The following is a 24,404-nucleotide window of genomic DNA, read 5'->3' as shown; positions in this document are numbered from 1 at the left end:
TTCAGAGGGGGCCTCCAGTTTATGGTTCAGACATATGGAAATCTTGCAAAAAGAGTTTGGATCCAGCTGGATTTGATTCATCCGTAGTTCCAGGCCTGGTAACCCCCCAACAGCAGTTGATGGACTTCTATAGTTAAAACAATACAATACAGTTGCAATGAGTTAAGGTGGCCATACATGGAGAGATCCGCTCGTTTGGCGATGTCGCCAAATGAGCGGATCTCCCTCCGATATGCCCACCTTGAGGTGGGCAATATCGGGCAGATCCGATCGTGGGCCCTAGGGCACAACGATCGGATCCTAGCATTCGGCAAACGGGCGGTCGGATCGCGGGACCGCATCAACGAACAGATGCGGCCGCGATCCGACGGGATTTTTAAACCCATCCGATCGAGATCTGGCCGACTTTCGGCCAGATCTCGATCGGGGAAGCCCGTCGGGGGCCCCCATACACGGGCCAATAAGCTGCCGACACAGTCTGTCGGCAGCTTTTATCGGCCCGTGTATGGCCACCTTAACTCAACAAGGAAAAAACCTTTCAAGTCCCATAATTACCCCAACCAATTAGCATTTAGTATTTGCTCTGCTGCAGTTGGGGGCCCATTCACTAAGCTCGAGTGAAGGAATAGAGGCTACTTCGACCATCGAATTGGCTACTTAGACCTTCGACTACAACCTTCAAACGATTCGAACTAAAAATCGTTCGAATATTCGACCATTCTGTAATCGAAGTACTGTCTCTGTAAAAAATTCTTCGACCCGCTAGTTCGCCACCTAAAACCTACCGAGGCCAATGTTAGCCTATGGGGAAGGTCCCCATAGGCTTTCCAAGGTTTTTCTGATCGAAGGATAATCCTTCGATCGTTCGATCGAAGGAATTGCGCAAAATCCTTAGACTTCGATATTCGAAGTCAAAGGATTTTAATTCGGCAGTCGAATATCGAGGGTTAATTAACCATCGATATTCGACCCTTGATACATCTGACCCTTAGAATAATGAAAGCAAACATATGACTTAGAACAAACTTCATGCCAGTTATTATATCCCCTACTACAAGTATTTTCCAGCATTCCATTAGTAAACGTATCTGCAAATACATATAATATTTGTCTGTTCTTTTCCTACCTCCTTTTTATTCAAGTCAGCTCTCCTGCGCCCGAGACAGGGCTGTTAATCAGCAGGCTTCTGCTACATTGGATTAAGGGGCAGATTTATCAAGGGTCCAATTTCGAATTTAAAAAACGTTGAAATTCAAATTATTCGTTTGAATTAGTCCGAATTCTAATCGAAGTACTATAGTTTTCGAGCGAATTCGAAGTGAAATTTTCCCCCAAAACAATTTACTCCAAATAGGTTCTAGGAGGTCCCCCATAGGCTAGGTTTTAGATGGCGAATGGTAGAAGTCTAATTTTTAAAGAGACAGTACATGATAAATATTTTTTTCAACTTCTAATTAAATTTGGACTATTCCCTAGTCGAAGTACACAAAAATCAGCTCAAATTTTTTTAATTTGAATTTTCACTTCGACCTTTGATAAATCTGCCCCTAAAAGTCAGAACTGCCAGTACAGAAAAAAAGGGGTCAGCAGATACTGCTTTCAATATTGATTTTATTTACAAAGAATCTATTATAAACCATTATGTACAATATGAAAAAAAAAAATTCTTTCATTAGGCAAAATATTATTTTGGAGTTTGCATACAGGAGCTGAAAAAAAAAAAAAAAAGCATATGCCGGATAAGTATAACACTGAATAACCCCCTTTCTTTGCAACATCATTAGGCTTAATCGGAGCAGGAAACTATCTCGGCTGAACACAGAGGATTGCAGTAAATGGAATTTGATAGAGTTCCTCACATAACAATCAGAGTTATTATAATCCCATTTTATTCCCAGTGCTTTGTGTCGTTTTCCCCCTGCTTTCTGTGTCGTTGAACTGTGCAGTCTCTGACCCATGCCAGCCAATTCACTTGATCCATGGCGGCTTTAAGAAAGTTAATTAGGATCTCTCTGGCAATAAATAGGAACAACGGCAAATTAAAAATAAAAAAGCAGCCATGCCATAGATTATTCAAAGAGCGAATGTGTAATCCTCTGAGCGGCGAATACAGCCGTCACGCATGACTAGGCACGAGCCATAAAGAAATAAAGAGAAATAACACATGGAAGACAAGTGCATATTAGCTCTCACGCCTGTAATGGAAGCTATTGCCTAATCCTGCACTGGCCGGCTAATGTATGACTCGTAATGGGATTATTATTATTATCCCCAGGAATAAATTGATCTCCTCCATATTTACACGTTAATAACATACATAGGATCATTTGTAACTAGATTATAATAAGTATGGAAATGTAAACTCTGCTCAAGCGTTATATAGAGGGAATGACATAACTGTACAAAGCAACAGGGGAGGCCTAGGGAAGCACCAGCAGCAGTCAGACCCCAATCTAAACACCAGAGGGCATTTCCATTGGGGCTCACCTTAGCTTTAACATTTAGGGGCAGATTTATCAAGGGTCGAATTTTTAAATTCAAACTTCGAGTTTATTTTAGGGGCAGATTTATCAAGGGTCGAATTTCGAACTGAGATTTGTTGAAAAAAACAAAGTTTTTTTTTTACTGTGGGAGAATAGGCTGTATTCAAATAGTTTGAATCAAAGTTAGATGGTATTCGATCTAGTTATATTCACAAAAAAAAAAACTTTGATTTTTTTGGTCAAAGTCGAAGTTTTAAAAAGACAGTGCATGATAAATTTCAATATTCAAATAGTCCATTTTTGTAAGTTCAAATTGAATTTTGGCCTATTCGATAGTAGAAGTACACAAAAACAGCTCGAAGTTCAAATTTTTTTACTTAAAATTTTTCTTGACAAATCTGCCCCTTAGTGTAGTTCAGCTAGTTAATAGTCCAAATTCGATTTGAGTTTAAAAGAAATTCGAATTTCGAAATTTATCATGTAGTGTCCCTTTAAGAATTTGAATTTGACTATTCACCTGCTGAATTAGTGTTTTAGCCTATGGGGGACCTCCTACAATCAATTTGGAGTCGTTTGGTGGACTTTTGAAAATCTTTTTTTTTTTTTCGAATTCGATTCGAGTTTGCAGGTCGATGCTATTCACCCGTATTTAAAAATTCAATTTTTTCGGGGGTTTTTTCTCAAATTTCGAGCTTATGGGAGTTTTTATAAAAGCTAAATTCGACCCTTGATAAATATGCACCTTAGTACCTTGTACATAGAAGTGGGCTAAGCAGTCTTGTCATTGTCAGTTTTTTAGGGCTTTCGAATTGTTATTCATTTTGCCTTTCTGCGGTTTAAAATGTAAAATGCTGGCTTCTAGGGGTAGTGTCCCTGGTGACTACATTTTTAATGTTCCTTTTCTTTTTGCTACTCGTTTGCAGTAGTATAGTCTCCCTAAATCATACGAAAAATAATAATGACATTGAAACAATATTTATATATAATATTCACCCTGGTGTCAGCGAATTTTTTTACAAAAGTGAGATAGGACATCAATAACCAAGCTCATCTGGTAAATAAAATAGGGATGCACCGAATCCACTATTTTGGATTTATCCGAACCCCGAATCCTTCGCGAAAGATTCGGCCGAATACCTGCATATTAGGATTCAGATTCTGTTCTGCCTGGCAGAAGGATTCGGCCAAATCCGAATTCTGCTGAAAAAGGCCGAATCCTGGCGGATTCCCTATCCCTAAAATAAATATCACATTATTGCTACATTTTGCACATTGCCCAGGTCCAGTAAGCTACAGCAACCAATCAAGAATTCGCCCGGGCCATATTTTTATATAGGCAGAGCCAGAAGGCACTACCTTTAAAGAGGTGATTCACCTTTAAGTTAACTTTTTGTATGTTATAGAATGGCTCATTCTAAGCTACTTTTTAATTGGCCTTCATTTTTTCTTTTTTTTTTAAATTTTATTAATTATTTGCCTTCTTCTTCTGACTCTTTCCAGCTCTTAAATGGGGGTCACTGACCCCATATAAAAGCAAATACTTTGTAATGCTACAAATGTATTGTTATTGCTACTTTTTATTACTCATCTTTCTATTCAGGCCTCTCTCATTCATATTCCAATCTCTTATTCAAATCAATGCCTAGTGATATTCTAAGACAATTAGCAATTGGTTTTCATTGTTTATTATTTGTTGTTTTTACGTTATTTAGCTTTTTATTCAGCAGCTCTCTAGTTGACAATTTCAGCAATCTGGTTGCTAGGGTCCGCCATGCCCTAGCAACCAGATTGCTGAAATTGTCAACAAATAATAAACAATAAAAACCAATTGCAAATTGTCTCAGAATATCTTTACATCATACTAAACCCTTAAAATAAATAAGTCATGCATATGCTGATTGGATAGGGAAGGGGGAGACAGAGGGCCAGTGCTTGGAGTATATTGGATATTATATATTATATTGGATATTAATACATGTAGCACACCCTTGAGTGTACTTTTGCTGTGTATTAAGGCTGTGTGTGACCAGGCTAAAACTGCTTGTAGTGTGCCCTGGACCCCCAGTGTACCCGTGCAACTCCCTGCAACTCCCGGTACCTGGCGTAGATCAATGCAGCAGGATATTCAGCCAGACAATTTCTTTGCAGTAAACTATAACTTGTTTATTAACAGAGAACAGTGGCAAGGTTGTAGTTCACAAGCACTTCGATGTTCACAGTAATCATAGAGTAGCTTCAAACAGTAGTATTCCCTCCAGGGGGCAAGGTGCAACAGACGGGCTAATATTCAATAGATATCAAAGGTACAGAAACAATAGACTTGGGGAATAGTTACCACTCTCACTGGGCACTATCCCTCTGGTGAAGCACTTAGGCAAGGGTTTCTCAGCCTGAGGTCTTGTATCTTGGCACCAGACTTGATCCTCACCTCACCCACTGTATTCAGCCTGGGGTCTTGGGTCTTGGTATCCTATCTGGTCCTCAACTCACCCACTGTAGTCCCTGCACTAGTGGTTCAAATACCACGGGGTCCTAACCCCACTATTTCTCCTCGTTGGAGCCACATCTGCTCACTAGCTACCCTGTGCTGACTTTCACTCCTAGAGCGACTATTACTGTAATACTATCCCTATCTCACGCTTCACTAACTTTTCCGGCAGACCTGGACCTGTAGTACCTCACACTGAGGCAAAGTCCCAGGACAGACCCAGACCGCATGGTGCTAAACCCTTTTATTTTGACAAACAGTGCCATCTAGTGGACAATCTCCATGAACTTATTTGGACCCAGCAAGGGACATAGCTGCCTTTAGTTAACTAAAGGACCCTTAGGTGTCCAAATACTAAAGAGAAATGCCTGAGATAAATACACCCAAATCTCAGGGTCTCTACATTCTCCCCCCACTTAGAAACGTCAACGTCCTCGTTGACAAACTAAACAGTTACTCTCAAGTGCACAATAAATCACATTTTAAATAACATTTACTATTTTTACATCACACTTCAACAGCCTCTCCAGAGGACTGCCCATGGTACAATGGATCCTGTAAACAAAAATATTGCAAACATGCATTTTTCCTGAGCACTGTATCAATACTTTAATGCAACCTCAGACTGGGTCCACGGCCGTGGCCCTAAATCCTATTACCTCGGGATTAACCCTACTATTACCAACACTGTACTTAAATCATTTATTCACATTTCTTTTATTTATGCACTTAGGAGGGAAAAAGGGAATTGGGATTTTGGGACAAGTGTCCCTTAACTATTTACAGTCTTTGGGTTGTTTGCCAAAGTCCTCCTTCCAGGTGGGTGCGATTCACCCCTAGAGTGGCTAAAAATAAAGAACCCACTACAGAGTCCAACATGGTTTCAGTCATGCTGCAGGTCAAACCTGAATCTCTTTTCTTTAGTCCTGACTCCAGGGGAAGCCTCCCCAACTTGAAGTGTCTCAACCCAGAGGTTAATAACAAAAATACAGCTCCATTCCTTGAAGTCACTTGAAACAATAAACAAAGTGCAACCAAAAGACCTACTCCGGTCACTGGGAGTGGTTACTTCACCCTTCCCCCACAACAGAAAACATCACCCTCCTGGGTGTGGCATGGCAGCAAGAGAAAAAAACAGACCTTCTTAGCACAGTAATGGTTTCTCTTCAAACCATATAGGTGAACCGCACCTTCAGATCCTCATAAGGCACATAATACTTTGGGTGCGGCTTCTCCACCATTCCACCCCCGGGTGTGGCTACATCGATGCTGAAGAATCTTGGGTTGGGGTTGTTGCGTCCGCAACTATGCACCCGATGGCGTAAAACTGTGCGGCCCCACCACCATTCCTTCTCTATGGAGCGAACAAATCGCCAGGATGCCCTTCTCTTGACTGTGTCAGGGTGGGTCAGGGAGTTGCCAATGCTTTTCTCTTTAGCACAAATGTCCTCAACCACCCAATCATCCACTAGCTGCTCCATCTTGTCATACACCCATAATGGGGCATATGGCATGTAATAACCCCACAGCCGGAACACCCGAAAATTTATCACCCGTTGAATGCGGGAGACCCGGCAGAAGATATCAGGATCTGCTTTTCCTGGCAGAACCCAAAAGTTCCTCTCCTCCTCTTTTTTAATCTTCTCGGGTGCCCAAAAGCTGTGAGGTAAATGGAAAAGTGGCGCCTGGGTGGCTCCATCTGGCTCCGCTTCCAACAAATCTCCCTCCCAGACGGAAACGGACTCCGCCCTGAGGGACTGCTGAGGTGTGCACACTCCTGGGGAATAGGCCGTCGCCATCTCTTGGATAGCATGGAGGTACTGAGGGTGTGTAGGCGACTCCTGATCCGCACCTCCCATGGAAGCTGGGTCAGGCTCCTTTTCCTGAGCCTCTGGCACCTCGTGCTCTCCCAGTGTGGCATCCCCTCCTGAGGGTAACAATAGTAGTGGGCTTTTCTTACTCGCCTCACAATCCAGGTTCGCCACCTCTGCAGCGTCATTCCCTTCTAGCGGGTCGTGGAGGGCGGCAAGCGTGGCCTCCAAGGTGTCACCAGGTTCCGCAAGCATAGCAGTAATCCCCCTGACAATGACCGCCTCTCTCTCTTCCACCTCCGGGTGGTTGGACAAACTGGAAATAGTAGCGGATCCAGGACAGGAACTTTTATGAATGGCCGCCATTAAAGCCACTTCTACACCTGGTGCATGATACCGAGCCTCATCCTTCAGGGGTCCCAACCAGCAAACTTGCTGGCAACCGGGGCACTGACTTTCCGCCACATTCAATGCTCTGTAGGCCTCCGATCCACATCCACCACACAAGGGTACAATGATCCGGTCTCCATGTTGGGTGATTTTCTCAGCAAATATCCCCATCCACATGTATCGATAACCGGTATCAAAAGCCATTTCGTCCTTGGGTCTAGTCGGCAAGGAGCAGGCACTGCCTCCAGAAATATCTGACATGCTGTTTTAGTCACAAAAAAGTATCTGCGGTTCGCTAGAATGCGTCCTCTCACTTTTCCAGCTACTCTCGCAATGCCTTGCAAAATGGCCCCCGTGACATCAGCGGTTTAGCTCCTCCCTCTCGCTTTGGCGCCACTGTCTCGTGTCCTGATTCGCCACCAGCGAATTTCTCGATCAGGGAGGAGGGATCAAACAGGGTGGATGCTGCTGACGTATGCACCTACGTCACCCACCAGAGCTTTCGCGCCTTTTCTCTGGCGACAATTTACACGATCCTGATTGGTTCTCCCCACCAATCTGGAAAGGTGGGCACACAACTTTCCAGTCAGCCCTCTCCTTCAGGCAACAGTAAATTTAGGGCGGTCGGAATTCAGGCTGCAAGCTGCGCTAGGCCAAGATGCCTTTTTCCTCTCTGGTCCGGCACTGCAGCGCCTGTCACACTTTTCTCTCACAGCAATGAGTTCAATAAAGAAATCCCGGACGAGCCCCCAAATGTAGCACACCCTTGAGTGTACTTTTGCTGTGTATTAAGGCTGTGTGTGACCAGGCTAAAACTGCTTGTAGTGTGCCCTGGACCCCCAGTGTACCCGTGCAACTCCCTGCAACTCCCGGTACCTGGCGTAGATCAATGCAGCAGGATATTCAGCCAGACAATTTCTTTGCAGTAAACTATAACTTGTTTATTAACAGAGAACAGTGGCAAGGTTGTAGTTCACAAGCACTTCGATGTTCACAGTAATCATAGAGTAGCTTCAAACAGTAGTATTCCCTCCAGGGGGCAAGGTGCAACAGACGGGCTAATATTCAATAGATATCAAAGGTACAGAAACAATAGACTTGGGGAATAGTTACCACTCTCACTGGGCACTATCCCTCTGGTGAAGCACTTAGGCAAGGGTTTCTCAGCCTGAGGTCTTGTATCTTGGCACCAGACTTGATCCTCACCTCACCCACTGTATTCAGCCTGGGGTCTTGGGTCTTGGTATCCTATCTGGTCCTCAACTCACCCACTGTAGTCCCTGCACTAGTGGTTCAAATACCACGGGGTCCTAACCCCACTATTTCTCCTCGTTGGAGCCACATCTGCTCACTAGCTACCCTGTGCTGACTTTCACTCCTAGAGCGACTATTACTGTAATACTATCCCTATCTCACGCTTCACTAACTTTTCCGGCAGACCTGGACCTGTAGTACCTCACACTGAGGCAAAGTCCCAGGACAGACCCAGACCGCATGGTGCTAAACCCTTTTATTTTGACAAACAGTGCCATCTAGTGGACAATCTCCATGAACTTATTTGGACCCAGCAAGGGACATAGCTGCCTTTAGTTAACTAAAGGACCCTTAGGTGTCCAAATACTAAAGAGAAATGCCTGAGATAAATACACCCAAATCTCAGGGTCTCTACATACAGGTTTGCAAACAGGGTTAACTGGTCTAGAGAAGTTAAATCAATGAAAGCTAATATCTAAGTGGTTATCTAAGTGGTTATTATTTTATTTATTGGAATGGGCCATATTTGGCAACGCTAATAAATATTTGTGACTATTCCCTGCACCCGAGCAGATGTATTAGTGATATAGCATGAAATTATAATAATTGTATACAAACTGGAGTGGGCAAAAGGGGCATGTGTGTGGCAAACAGCAGTACCAACATGGCTGTATCAGCCCATAGTTAATGGCCACCCATGCAGTGCTAGAGCTACACCAGTCAATTTATGGAGCTTTTATTCTGAATACCGAAACCCATGCAGTGTCGATTCCATTGCTTGTGCTGGGCAGAAAATTATTAGTTCTCATTAGGGGATTGTTGTAAATGTAATTCATTTCCAGTACAAAAAAAAATCCTATTAACTATGGGAAATAAATATGCAGAGATTCCCTCCGTACCTCCCTAATAAATCACCTCCCAGGATTACACGAATATGTGGCACAGTTTTCAAGGCAGTTAAATATTTTTACACAGCGGGCACCTTGGCATAAGTATATTCAAACTATATTTTAAAAAACGGATATAGAAAACTAGAACCATGTAGATTTATAGAAGGTTCAGTAGGTTTTCCTGTAGGAAATTCATCCCACTTTTCTAGATGATTGTTACTTTTTTGCATTCATCAAAGATTCTGGTCTTTTATGGGTTAAAGGTATTGTCCATCTTTGAGTTAACTTTTATTATGATGTAGAGAGTGATATTCTGCAATTGGTTTTCATTTCATTTTTTATTATTTGTGGTTTTTGAGTTATTTAGCTCTTTATTCAGCAGCTCTCCAGTTTGCAATTCCAGCAATCTGCTTAGTAGGAGCCAAATTACCCTAGCAACCATGCATTGATTTAAATAAGAGACTGGAATATGAATAATAGAGGGCCAGAAAAGGAAGACGAGTCATAAAATGTAGCAGTAACAATAAATTTGATGCTTTACAGAACATTTGTTTTTTTTTAAGATGGGACCAGTGGCCCCTATTTGAAAATTGGAATCGGAAGAAGAAGCAAATCATTTAAAAAAACGATAAAAAAATAATGAAGACCAACTGTAAATCCGCTTAGAATTAGTCATTCCATAACATACTAAACATTATCTTAGGGGCATATTTATCAAGGGTCCAATTTAGAGTTTAAGGGAGTTTACAAAAAGTCCCATAAAGTCCCATAAACTCAAAATTCGGGAAAAAAAGACCAATCGAAATCTATTAAAAAATTTAAATCGGAATGAATGGGATCGACCTGCAAACTTGAATCTAATTCAAATCGAATTAGATTCTAATTTTTTCACCAAAAAAAAAATAGATTTTCAAAACTCCCCCAACGACTTCAAATCGATTGTAGGAGGTCCCCCATAGGCTAATACACCAATTTGGCAGGTTTTAGATGGCAAATAGTCAAATTCTTTAAAGGGATCCTGTCATCAGAAAACATGTTTTTTTCAAAACGCATCAGTTAATAGTGCTACTCCAGCAGAATTCTGCACTGAAATCCATTTCTCAAAAGAGCAAACAGATTTTTTTATATTCAATTTTGAAATCTGACATGGGGCTAGACATTTTGTCAATTTTCCAGCTGCCCCTGGTCATGTGACTTGTGACTGCACTTTAGAAGAGAAATGCTTTCTGGCAGGCTGCTGTTTTTCCTTCTCAATGTAACTGAATGTGTCTCAGTGGGTTTTTACTATTGAGTGTTGTTCTTAGATCTACCAGGCAGCTGTTATCTTGTGTTAGGGAGCTGTTATCTGGTTACCTTCCCATTGTTCTTTTGTTTGGCTCCAACTTGCAGTACAGCAGTAAAGAGTGATTGAAGTTTATCAGAGCACAAGTCACATGACTTGGGGCAGCTGGGAAATTGACAATATGTCTAGCCCCATGTCAGATTTCAAAATTGAATATAAAAAAATCTGTTTGCTCTTCTGAGAAATGGATTTCAGTGCAGAATTCTGCTGGAGCAGCACTATTAACTGATTCATTTTGAAAAAAAATATTTTTCCCGACAGTATCCCTTTAACGGACAGTACATTTTCATTTCAAAAATTTGGACTATTCCCTAGTCGAATTACACTAAAATAAATTCAAAATTCGAATTTAAAAATTTTAATTTTTAATTCGACCCTTGATAAATCAGCTCCTTAAAGTTGAACCACCCCTGTAACAAATCAGCCTGTATATGTAGCACTGGTCAGCAGGCTAAACCTGTTGTTATCTTTTGTATCCGATGATATATACAAGATCACAAACTTTCTTGCAAACTGTCTCAAATGCATAACTTTATATAATAGTTTTTTGGTGGCTGAGTAGTCTTGGAAAAGAAATGCAACACACAGAATATCTGTACTGACCAGTCAATCTTTTATCTTTGGTGGCAACAATTGTATTTATCTGCAAGGATGCAAGCAACCATAGGGTTAACTGACTGTACAGGAAGTGCATAGACAGCTAGAGTCACTCCAAAACTGCTAATTTCTCAAAAAACCACTAAAAATAGAAACTGGATGTAAATTGCAAAAGTTCTCAGAGGACAGTTCTGAGTAACTTTACCTAGATTAATTTCATGGGTTTCAAACCCCTTTAACTGAAATGTGCCTTTGCAAAATATTCCAGTCATTGCTTGACTCTGACTCTTTTGTTTCTCGATTTCAGCCGTCTGCATTCTAACAACTTGTTTTGTGACTGCCATTTGGCTTGGCTCTCCCAGTGGCTACGCCAGCGGCCAACCATTGGACTTTTCACACAGTGCACTGGGCCGTATCCACTTCGAGGCCTCAACGTGGCAGAGATCCAGAAGCACGAGTTCAGCTGCTCAGGTCAGTCTCTTTGCTACAGTGCTCTGGGCCAATGATGCATGAGAATGGCTCACAAATCTCCTGTTCTAAAAACCAGTCTAACAAAGAGCACAAATTGAGACCGTCTGCGCCCAGACAGCAGTAACTAAGCCATTCTTTCTGGGCATTGACAATCTGAAAGGCAGTTGACTGCAAAGGAAGGAACTCATTGAGCGTTCAGTAGTCTGAGCCAAGCACAGAGCAAAGCTTCACTTACAAACACCTTTTATCCGCACCTCCCTGGGTCTGCCTTTCTGCTTTCTCTTTCCTTATACACGCAAATAAGCTAGAATGTCATACTCTGATTGAGACTGTTCTCTTTGGTCCACAGCCCATGATAAATTAGATGTATCAGCCAAGAGAACTTACTGTATATTACTGTATATGTCTAGGATACAAAGTGTGGTGCAATTTTAAGAGGGTGGTTCTCCTTTAAGTTAAGTTTTAGTATGTTATAGAGTGGCCAGCGCTAATAAACGTTTCAGTTGGTCTTCATTATTTATTTTTATAGGGATGCATCGAATCGGGATTTGGCCAGGATTCTGCCTTTTTCAGCAGGATTCCTTCTGCCCGGCCAAACCGAATCCGAATCCTAATTTGCATAAGCAAATTAGGGGTGGGGAGGGAAATCGCATGAGTCACAAAAACAAGGAAGTAAAAAATGTTTTCCCCATCCCACCTCTAATTTGCATATGCTGAAATTCTAAATACCGGTTTGGTATTTGGGCGAATCTTTCCTGAAGGATTCGGGGCTTCAGCCAAATCCAAAATAGTGTATTCGGTGCATCCCTAATTTTTTATAGTTTTTAAATGATTTGCCTTCTTCTTCTGACTATTTCCAGCTTTCGGATGAGGGTCACTGACCCCATTTAAAAAAGAAATGCTCTGTAAGGCTACAAATGTATTGTTATTGCTACTTTTTATTACTCCTCATTCTATTCAGGCCTCTCCTATTCATATTCCATTCTCTTATTTAAATCAATGCATGGTTGCTAGGGTAATATAGACCCTAGCAGCCAGATGATATTGCACACTGGAGAGCTGCTGAATAAAAAGCTTAATGACTCAAAAACTACAAATGATAAAAACTGAAAACCTATTGCAAAATATCACTTTCAACATCATAGTAAACATTAAAGGGATCCTGTCATCGGAAAACATGTTTTTTTTAAAACGCATCAGCTTCCCAGCTGCCCCAAGTCACATGACTTGCCCCAAGTCACATAACTTGCCCCAAGTCACATGACTTGGGGCAGCTGGGAAATTGACAAAATGTCTAGCCCCATGTCAGATTTCAAAATTGAATATAAAAAATCTGTTTGCTCTTTTGAGAAATGGATTTCAGTGCAGAATTCTGCTGGAGCAGCACTATTAACTGATGCGTTTTGAAAAAAATTTTTTCCCCCATGACAGTATCCCTTTAACTCAAAGGTGAACAACCCCTTTAAGAAAAGTTATATTATATGTAACTCTCTAACTGTCAGCATTTACTTAGAGCAGGGGTCTTCAGACTTTTAGGGGCACATTTACTAAGCTCGAGTGAAAGATTTGACTTTGAATTTCGAAGTATTTTTTTGGGTACTTCGACCATCGAATAGGCTTCTACAACCTTCGACTACGACTTTGATTAGAACGATTCGAACTAAAAATCGTTCGACTATTCGAACATTCGATAGTCAAAGTACTGTCTCTTTAAAAAAACTTTGACTACATACTTCGGCAATTTAGACCTACCGAGGTACAATGTTAGTCTATGGGAACTTCCCCATCAGTTTTCTAAGGTTTTTTTGTTCTAAGAAAAATCCTTCGATCGATCGATTAAAATCCTTCGAATCGTTCGATTCGAAGGACTTCATCGTTCTTTTTTTTTTTCTTTTTTTTTTTTTTTTACTTTGATCGATCGATCGTAGTATTTGCGGTAAATCCTTTGAAATCGATATTCGAAGTTGAAGGATTTTACTTCGAGGGTCGAATTCGAGGGTTTATTAACCCTCGATATTCGACCCTTAGTAAATGTGCCCTTTAGTGTTGAGCCCCCTAACAACTTTCTATAGTTTTCACTTTTCTATAGTTACGGGGATAATCAAAATAGTAAATAATTATTCACCCTAACTTCAGCCTGGAGACCCTTCCACCACTTGGAGACCCTCTAGAGGAGCCACCACAACAGTTTGGGAACCACTGACATAAAGGGCCAGATTCAATTCAGTGAGAAAAAATTATCTCATGTTCATCACATGAAAAATCATAAACGAGATTCAATTGAGAAGAAAAAAACTTTTCTCCAAAATCAGTTCCAGTTTTTTTCCATAGACTTCAATAGAGTGTTAAACCATGAGATGTTTTTAAGAATTGCATCTCAAGTTGAATCTCGTCCAAGACTTTTCACGTGATAAACCCGTTTCTCGTTGAAATGTTCCAAAATGTTACACAGATAGTTCATGCTTGGCCAATCCCCAGGCAACCCCACTGGTTATAATTGCTTACCTGATACTCTGGGCTGTTTCTTCTGTTCTTTAAAAAAAAAACCCTGACCTTGGGTGAGTGATTATAATCACTGGGGGGTGCTTAACATTTGCCCATGATTTTAATTTTGAAAATCTGACATGGGATTATACATATTGTTAGTTTCCCAGTCATGTGGCTATTACTCTAATAATCTTCAGTCACTCTTTATTGCTGTACTGCAAGTTGGAGTGATATTATCCCCCTCCCCCCCCAGCATCTTATCATCAGAACAATGGGAAGGTAACCAGATAGCAGCTCTGTGACACAAGATAACAGCTGCCTGGTAGATCTATGGACAACACTCAAAAGAAAAATCCAAGTCCCACTTCGACACATTCAGTTACATTGAGTAGGAGAAACAACAGCCTGCCAGAAAGCAGTTCCATCCTAAAGTGCTGACTCTTTCTGAAAGCACATGAACAGGCAAAATGACCTGAGATGGCGCCTACACACCAATATTACAACTAAAAAAATACACTTGCTGGTTCAGGAATTAAATTTTATATTGTAGAGTGAATTATTTGCAGCGTAAACAGAGTAATTTAGAAATAAAAATTACATCATAAAAATTATGACAGAATCCATTTAAGGAGCCTAACGAGCCCACAAACTTTAATATTTAAATATGTATATCGATAGAGCAACAGGTATAGTCAATTGGAACACGGGGGTTATATGAGATGTAATGCAAGTTAAACTGCAGACTTTCCTATACAGCAAGCTGTTGGTATTCTCCGGGATTTGTGCAAATAAAGAACAGCTGCTGAAGGAGAAAGTGCAGCGTGAGACCTATGCAAAGAGACAACATGATGAAAAATGAAACGTAGGAGACTAGTATATACTATACTTGGGTTACAGTCTTGTATGAGAAATTTTACCAAAGCTCTCGTGTTACTGGTTATTCTTATAGAAAGACAGTGAGTTGAAAGTCTCCCCCAGTATTCTGTGGGACGCCTTCTAAGCAACAGCTGTCCTGGCTGATAGAGTAATATCAAATCAAAGAAGAACAAACCTTGGGGCACTCACAAATCAAACAGTCAAAGAGATTTTTTAATTAAGTCAACATTTCACTGGTACAAAGAACTCCTTCGTCAGGACGACTAGTGATCTTATTGGGTATTTGATTTGTATGTGCCCTGAGGTCTTCTCGCTTTTTTTATTATGCGTTCTTGCTGATGAACTTACTGCGTGCAGAAGAGATGTGCAGACATTATTTAAACCAGCAAATGAAATATGGGACAGGTAATTGGTTAAGAAGGCCACAGGGGTTGTTGCTTCTGTTGTTATGTTGGGAAAAAGATGTTTTTGTAGTTGTAAGCTGTCCTCTTTATGAGGGTCAGTGACCCACCAAATAACCAGGGCCAAGCCTCAGTGGGCTTTGTCCTTACATTGTATTATACCCACAGGTTTACCATTGTTTAATATGACTACAGGTATGGGATCTGTTAGCCAGAATTCTCAGGTCCTGGGGTTTCCCAGATAAGGGGTCTTTCTGTAATTTGTATCTTCATACCTTAAAGGATAAGTAAACCTTTCAAATAAGTGAATGTAAAATGGATGAGGGTTCTATTCTAAGCGCTTTTGTAATATACATTCATTATTTATTTTGTTTATATTCCAAGATATTAAGGGATACAGGTACTGTTAATATGAAGGAATTTTGTTACAACAGCACCACCTGCTGGTCATTTTCCCATCATTTTGACCACCAAGTAGTCAAGGAAGTTGTCAGGAGAAAGAAAAAGGCTGCTCTGATGTTCTTCTGCTTAGGAAATAGTTGAGAAAGTTTTTTATTTTTTGCCTAAGCAGAAGAACATCAAAGCAGCCTCTTTCTTTCTCCTGACAACTTCCTTGACTACTTGGTAGTCAGACTGGTCAGAAACTGACCAGCAGGTGGCGCTGTTGTAACAAAATTCATTCATATTAACAGCACATGTATCCCTTAATATCTTGGACTAAAAACAAAATAAAAAATGACAAAAAATTACAAAAGTGCTTAGAATAGAATCCTCATCCATTTTACATTCACTTATTTTAAAGGTTTACTTATCCTTTAAGTCTACTAGAAAATCATGTAAACATTAAGTAACCCCAGTAGACTGGTTTTGCTTCCAAGAAGGATTAATTATATCTTAGTTGGGATCAAGTACAAGGTACTGTTTCATTATTACAGAGAAAAAGGAAATCATTTTAAAAAATTTGGATTGTTTGGATAAAGTGGAGTCTATGGGAGATAGCATTTCTGTAATTCAAAGCTTTCTGGATACCCTGCTTCCAGATAACGAATCCCATACCCGTACTACAGTATGTACCATACATAGCAAAATACATGTGCCATTGATAATTTGATACATTTCAGGTTGGCCTTTCTCTTCCTGCTGTAAGATCAGCTCTGATGGCAGTGGCAGGCAGCTCTTCTGCATTAATACTCAGATGCGTGTTCGTTTCTATTGTATTCTCCGAGCTGCTTCTCATTCTAAGTGCAGGATCATTCGTCACTTGTAAATGAATTTTGCTATTCAGAATTCCAGTGATGCAAAATCATTTTCCCTAACAGTATTATCTGCAATTGAAAATCCCACTGTAGGCTGTTTCCTCCTACATGAAATGTTCTTCTCCGGTATTAAATGTTCTATCCGCACAGTAAAAAATGGGGTTTGGTGATTACTGCATTTTCATTTGGTGGTTGAATTATGGGAATGCTGTTTTTCAGTTAAAGGGGATGTAAAGGCAAAAAAATAAAATCCCATTTGTACTTTCTTTAATGAAAAAGAAACCTATCTCCAATATACTTTAATTAAAAAACGTGTAACGTTTTTATAATAAACCTGACTGTATGCAGTGAAATCCCTCCTTGGCTGTGGATTAGTGATGTGTAGGGCCAGGCCTATACCCGCGGGACGCGCGGTTTACCCATGGGTTGGGCGAGTTCGGGCCGACCTCACCTCCCTTGGTTCTCAGGCGGGAGTGAGTTGAGCTCTTCTGACTGCTCTACCCACCAGCGATCTTACAAATGCCGGCTTCTGACTTCCGGGTTGACATTTTATAGACGCGCGCCTGCTCGCCCTGCCCCTTTTGTGATGTCATCAGCTGGGTGGGTCGGCGTGGGTCCAGAAGTCGAGTTTGGGCGGGCGCGGGTGGAGGGAGGGCAGGTCGCGAGTGGGTGCAGTTTGGGAAAAACCCAACCCACACATCACTACTGTGGATAGGAAACTTCAGACAGTCTCTAACTGCTCTGCAGGGAAACAATCATACTTTCAAATGGCAGGAGGGAGCCCCCCACATTACTTCCCTAACCTCGAGCAGCTTTGTTTGTTTCCCTGTAGAGCAGCCGGCGACCATGTAGAGATTTGTATCCGCAGACCCAGTGCAGTTTGTATATTCTGATTATTAATCAGTCTTGCTGTATCAGCTTCTATGGCAGATATTATTTGACTTGTGCTGTTTTGATAATTTATGATGATCCCTAAGCTTAACCTACCAACTGAAGCCCAGACCACACTATTTAATTAGGCTTCTGGTGTAGTAAGTTAATGTTTATGTTTAGTATACAGGGGTGCTTCGCCAATGAGGCGAGCACCCCACTAGGTACCAGGGGCAGCAAAAATGCTGCTCCTGATACTTTAAGAGCGAAATTCCGGGGGAGGGGGGGCAGCAGCAACTGCTGCTGCCTCAGGTGGCAGAGGGGCCAGGATCGCCCCTGTTAGTATACAACATATAACATTTTTAGCATTATTCTATTTTAAACTTTAGCTCCCCTTTAATACTGCACAAGGCAGAACTGCTGGAAAGGAGTGAATTGTGTTGTTTTTTATTCATGGCAAGAAATGAGTTAAGAAGCAATTTTTTAAAAAATGGAGCACTTTAATATTTTCTCCCTGCAGTGCAAACATTTTCTGGAATTTAAGCATAATTGTGTGGGTCCCATGGGCACCCCACTGACATAAAATTGTGAACCTGCAGCAGCAATGGAGTAAGGGATCCCTGTCTGGGCAAGGCAGGAGTTAACTGCACTGTTCCCTTGTGTCTTATAGCAGGCTGTACCTCGTGCCTCATAGAAAATAGAAGGTGCAACCAGCAAATTGGAGAAAAGTGCAATTATAGATGAGGGAAATTAAGTGCAGGCACTTTGTGTATGGTATTTTAATGGGCACAAATTACACTGGACTTGCATTATTTATTCTTATGGAAGGAAGCATTGTGGGGTTGCTTTTCACATTGCTCCTATTTGATTACCTATCTCCAAAAGATGAATCTACATCAGTGCAATAAGATTTATCCACCAGGGATTGGCTGAGCAGAGAGGCAGCGATGAGTGCATGAGACAAAAGAGAAGCAATATTTGCAAGCCGATAAACAATTACAATTTTACAGAATAGTAAAGAAAGAGAGAACTTGGGATATCCAGAAAATAAAATGCCTCAAGTAACAAAGAGGTGTACATCCATTGCACATTTTCTGTGTTCTTTAACTTATACGTGAGGTGAATCCTGCTATATTCCTTCATGATTCCAAACCAGCAGTACAAATGCGACTTTTTATTTACAATTACATTTTGCAAAAAAAGCGGCATTTTTTAAAGTAAGGTATTCTAGAAAGTTGTCTAGAATAAAATTGTCTTATATTAAGCAAAATTTTTTATTTGTATTTTTAGGCTAACATACATCTTAATTCTGCTACACAGGGCCTATTAACTACTTAAACGACTGATGATGTGATAATTGTAGAGACACAGGCACTATGAATTGGGCCTACATATCTGACCTCGGAAAATAAGGCACAAACAAATGTTCGATGACCCAAGTATTGGGCAATGGGCCATGCCACATTTGTGATGCTGCTGCCCAATTTATGAATGAAGAGCCCAGTGTTTTGTTTGTTAATGAACCCCACTATTTGCCAGTTCCTTTGTTGCCATTTGTTGGCCCTAAACCCTTTGTTATTGTTACAGGTCAGTCTGATCCATCCACTTCCCAGATCTGCAGCCTCTCCATTGGATCCTGCCCAGCAATGTGCACCTGTAGTAATGGCATTGTAGATTGTCGGGGGAAAGGCCTCACAGCAATACCTGCAAATCTCCCTGAAACCATGACGGAAATGTAAGTACTCATGGAACCCGACCACCATATTTATTTAAGGCATTTGCGATTTTGAGAACCAAGTGAGATGTGAAGTGTACCCTGGAGATTTGATAGATTGTGCAGTCTTTGGCTCTAGTGCTGGAATAAGGAAAGTAGCTAGAGCTCCATGGGTTAGGAACCCTTCCTTGCTTTAGTGTAGATGGGGCTGTTATTTGTGGTTGTGTATGAGTTACATAAAGAATAATGAATAATGTCAAATGTATTCCATAGGGAACATACCTATAATACCAATAGCATTCAACTGGTTCTTGTAGAACAGGTGTCCCCAAACTTTTTTTTTTTTTTACCTGTGAGCCACATTCAATTGTAAAATTGAATAACATAAGCATGTAAAAATGGTCCAGTGGGTGCCAAATATGGGCCGTGATTGGCTATTGGTAGCTCATATGTGGACTAGCAAACTACAGGAGTCTCTGTTTGGCAGTACACATGGTTGTTATGCAACTACAGCTTTCCTTCAAGTCAGAAATTCAAATAGAAGCACCTACTTTGAGGTCACTGGGAGTAACATCCAAGGGGTCGGAGAGCAACATGTTACTCGTGAGCCACTGGTTGGGGATCACTGCTGTAGAGGAAACTTCCAATAGGAATCATATAAAATGACTGAAGGACAATTTCTTCCTATAGAACAGGGATCCCCAACCTTTAGAACCTGTGAGCAACATTCAGAAGTAAAAGGAGTTGGAGAGCAACACTAGCATGAAAAATGTTCCTGGGGTGCCAAATAAGGGCTTTGGTTGACCATTTGGTAGCACCTATGAGGATTGTCAAAAAAGCTGTTGTAAACTCTTTTTTTTTAATGTTCCTTATTTGAAAGGTAGCGCTTCCATGCTATCTGTTTAGCTGACCATCTTATCACCTCGGTATCCATAGTAACAGCCTTTTTTCTTTACAGATTTAAGCCTTTTCTTTTATATGTAGGAAGAGTTTCTGCTCTAATGATACACTGGGAGAGGAAGGAGTTGGCGGATGAATACTGGAAGCCATAGATTGCTTAAGGTTGCCTATGGCTGATACTTTATTGCAGATATTAAACTGACATACAAGGAAAGGGGCTTATTTTGCCTTTAAGAGTAGTCTAAATGGTGTTATTAAAGTTCTTCAAAATACATCCACCCACAGTGCATTAAGTTTTTAACTCAAGCTCTCTGGTTTGTGATGTTACAGAAGACCTGCAGGTAAAAGCACTTAAACATGTCGATAGTGCAGTAAGCGAGCCTGATTCCCTCCCATTACATCTGCTTTGCTCTTCTCAGAATGTTTATGCCGAAAGCATTTTGGAGCATCTTTTATGTATGCGCCTTCTTCTAACCCTCGCTGATGCCGCGCTGAGAGGAGGAACTGGGCTTAACCTCTACGGGAGAGGTTAATGAGAAGCATTAGGATTGTGCGGGGAAATCATATTCCCTTCTAGCAAGTTGACATGGATATTTTGGTGCCTAATGTGCAGTAATGCATAGCAAATTAAAAGCACGGGGAAACAAAGCTATTATAAACTGAGTGCAAATGCATGCTCTTATTTGCCTTTATTTTGTTTCAGTACTGACATTTTAGTTGCAGTTTTTTCTGCTTTATTAATGATATTTAAGGGAAATGCCTCATGTACAGCATTCTAAGGGTTCAGCTTTACTAAATTTCCCTGTAAAATCTAGTTCAATGTGTGTGCAGAATATTGCTTCTGGGCCTATTTGCATATGTATCATGTAGGGAGATAACATGTTTTATCAGTAGCAGCAGTGTGGGTAGGTAAATATTGCAATGCTGCCTCTGGTGGTCAATTGGAGGTATTGCTGCATTATCTGCCTCTGGAGTAATGCTCTTTGTTTGACTGCTTCAACCTCTATTTCCAGATTGGAAATCTGGCAGCCTCCTCTAACTTGATAACTTTTACAAATGGACCACCAATTAATACATTGGGGCCATATGCCAATAATATATGGCCTGCTATTCTTTATAGTACTTCTTCATAATTGTTTTCATAGTATCTAACAAGGCCTTGTAGCTTTATACTATCTGATAGTCTGCCCCGTCTGCTGACCAATATCTCCCACTGCCTTGAATATTTCCTAACTACAGCCAAGCTTATTCACCATAAGTGGAGAATAGTGAAGGCTGACATATAACATATCTCCTTATACTACTCATACCCACGGTATGTTTTACTTTCTCCTAACCTTTCTGCTTTCAAAAGATCTCTTAAAACACACTTATTCAGAGAAGCCTGCCCTCATTCTGTTTAGCAACCAACTGCAATACCATTTGCTACACCTCTCACCTTGCTTTTTTCTGATCTTGCCCACTCCCACACCTTGTGTTTAAATCCCTTCCCCTTTTAGATTGTAAGCTCTTTTTGCACAGGGCCTTCTTCACCTTTTGTATCGGTTTGTATGTTCTATGTATGTTCTATGTATGTTATGCTGTCTGTTCTTTGTATAAACACATTTATTTTACAAAACTGCAGAATATGTTGGTGCTATAAAAATACATGTTAATAATAATAATTTAAAAACTGGGTAATTTTAGGTTAGACCTCCAGACTGCCCAGACTATACCCTGTTACAGTCATCCACCCTAAATCTGGACAAACCCCACTCACTTTCTGCTATGCCCATATTTTTAGTGTGTGCAAAATTAGAACTAAGCACATATCTATCATCTAATCTATCTATCTATCTATCTATCTATCTATCTATCTATCTATCTATCTATCTATATATCATCTATCTATCTATCTATCTATCTATCTATCTATCTATCTATCTATCATCTGTCTGTCTGTCTGTCTGTCTGTCTGTCTGTCTATCTATCTATCTATCTATCTATCTATCTATCTATCTATCTATCTATCTATCTATCATCTATCTATGTATGTGCACCATATGAATACACACACACATATATCCAGTGACACTATTTACCACTTTTTATTGGACTTGGGGAAGATGAATAGTAATACTGTATGTTCTTGTGGAAGTGTTAATTGAAGAGAAAATAACAAATAGAAAAAAATGGTTTCCTATTTTAAATCTGTCACAACATTGGCAGCAGTAATTAGTCTGTACAGTACAGGAGTGTTTGGGCCTATATTGGTTGCAGTAATTAGTCTGTACAGTGTGTTTGGGAATAATGAGCTTCCCACCCTGGTGTTATTGTATACAGCGTACTTTTCACACAGTATAACAGTATAATCACATGGCCAAAGGTGAGGTCTGCAGTATAAATAATGCTCTGCTGATCTGCACCCCTGTGTTTAGGTAAGGATGTTGTGCAGTGCCCCTTGTTAGGGTATTAGACAGATAAAATGAATAGTGCACTCTAGTGTGATGGTTCTCAAAATGTTGGGCTGCCCCCCTAGTGGGCCCGGAGGACTGGAAGGGATGGACTCAACTGGAAGGTTTATCTGGGTGAAATATAAAAAAAATGCAGTTTTGCTCTGTAGATACACCTGAAATCGCATCATGATCGTTGGTTAGGGTGAGATATGGGGTAAATGTGTATTTTCTGTCCTAGATATAGTTAGTGTTGGAGATGAATGACACCAATGTTTTCCTATGTCTATATCCTTGTTAAGAACTAAGGGGGCCCTGGCCAAATCTGGAATTAGTTTTGTGAAACAACAAAGAAATTTACAGGAATTGTAAGTCCTTGCTATGTATATATATATATATATATATATATATATATATATATATATATATATATATACACACACATATATATATATATGTCTAAAAATCACCAGCACGTGTCAGGTGAATATAAGTCAATATAAGTTCTTAATAAAGGAATATGCAAACAATCAGACTTTTAAGAGATTTCAAGTGGACTTTCCCCTTTTATCAAGCTTCAAATGCCATTACTGATAAGATACAAACACGTGAATGTATAGATACAGCAAGGCACAGAACACTCTATTTCTGGACATGTACAGACAGTTGCCAAGGAAACACTTTTGGACAAAGAGCACAGATATAAGGGATAATATACCGCCTACTGTCACTTAAAAGGACTTGTATGACTATATTCCTTTCAGAAAACTCAGAAGTTGACTTCTGATATTCGTATCATTTGCAGCAGAGGGTATATTGTATCTTACAATACACAAGTTATGAATTGTTTAAATGGTGCACAATAAAGGGTTTAAAGAGACAGATATACTGCAGGAGTGACAGAGTTATTTCTGGAGAGGTAAAGGTACCCATGGAAAGATAAGACAACTGATAATGCAGGTGGCAGATTACAGATATCGAGACATATAGGTAAATTGATGGATGGAGTGATTGACAAATAGATGGTAGAGCCCAACTTGAAGGTCCAACTTTGACCAGGCCCCCTATAAAGGTCCAATTTTTAGTCAGGCAACACTTTAGCTCATGAAATGGTTACAGATATAGGAAAATATAGTTGATCAGCTGTTCATTTAAGTTTTCAAGAATATCTGGGATGGCAAATAAACATCACCCCAAATTTCACTCTAACTGACCATACCTAGGAGAACAAATGGCCCTTCTTCCCAATCTTAACCCTAACTGGCCTTGATGATAAGCCCCCCTGTCACAGCTCTAAAATACACGCCCACTCCAATTATAAAACCACTCATTTAATTGTCTATCTTTGTATTGAGCCCCCTCTTTTTGGATTCTCTAAATTGTCATTAAGCCAGTGAACTTCCGAGGTTTTTGGACTATATCTGAATATCTGAACCCAAACCACAGGGGAGTAACGGGATTCCTGTCTATGCATGCTCTTCTGCCTATAACAACTACCTTTGTCTTTGGGCCTGGCCCTCGGCTACTCGGGTGCTGCCATGACTTACCACACCAGAATCTAGTAACTCCCACAGGTACAGGCAAGGGAGCCAACCATATACTCTGGGAAGGAGCTGGATGTAGTCAGACAGGCTGGGTTAGAACCAGATAACAGGAGCAGAATCATGAGACAAACTCAAGGTCAGGAACAGTCCTGGGTCAGAACAGGTAGCAGGAACAGCAAACACAGGTTACAGAGCACC

At 40.5% G+C, this 24,404-nt stretch overlaps 1 protein-coding gene across 1 annotated transcript in view; it reads left to right on the top strand.

The window, feature by feature from the left end:
* LOC108695757 (slit homolog 1 protein) overlaps nucleotides 1–24,404 on the top strand; it is a 242,367-nt gene that overhangs the window by 154,132 nt on the left and 63,831 nt on the right. Inside the window, exons 8-9 of the mRNA XM_041568709.1 lie at nucleotides 11,563–11,726; nucleotides 19,204–19,351. Coding sequence (XP_041424643.1) covers nucleotides 11,563–11,726; nucleotides 19,204–19,351 — 312 coding nt within the window. The remainder of the gene's footprint in view (nucleotides 1–11,562; nucleotides 11,727–19,203; nucleotides 19,352–24,404) is intronic.

Source organism: Xenopus laevis, chromosome 7L, assembly GCF_017654675.1.
Source record: "Xenopus laevis strain J_2021 chromosome 7L, Xenopus_laevis_v10.1, whole genome shotgun sequence".
Lineage (NCBI taxonomy): Eukaryota > Metazoa > Chordata > Amphibia > Anura > Pipidae > Xenopus > Xenopus laevis.
This window is presented reverse-complemented; position numbering and strand designations above follow the sequence as displayed.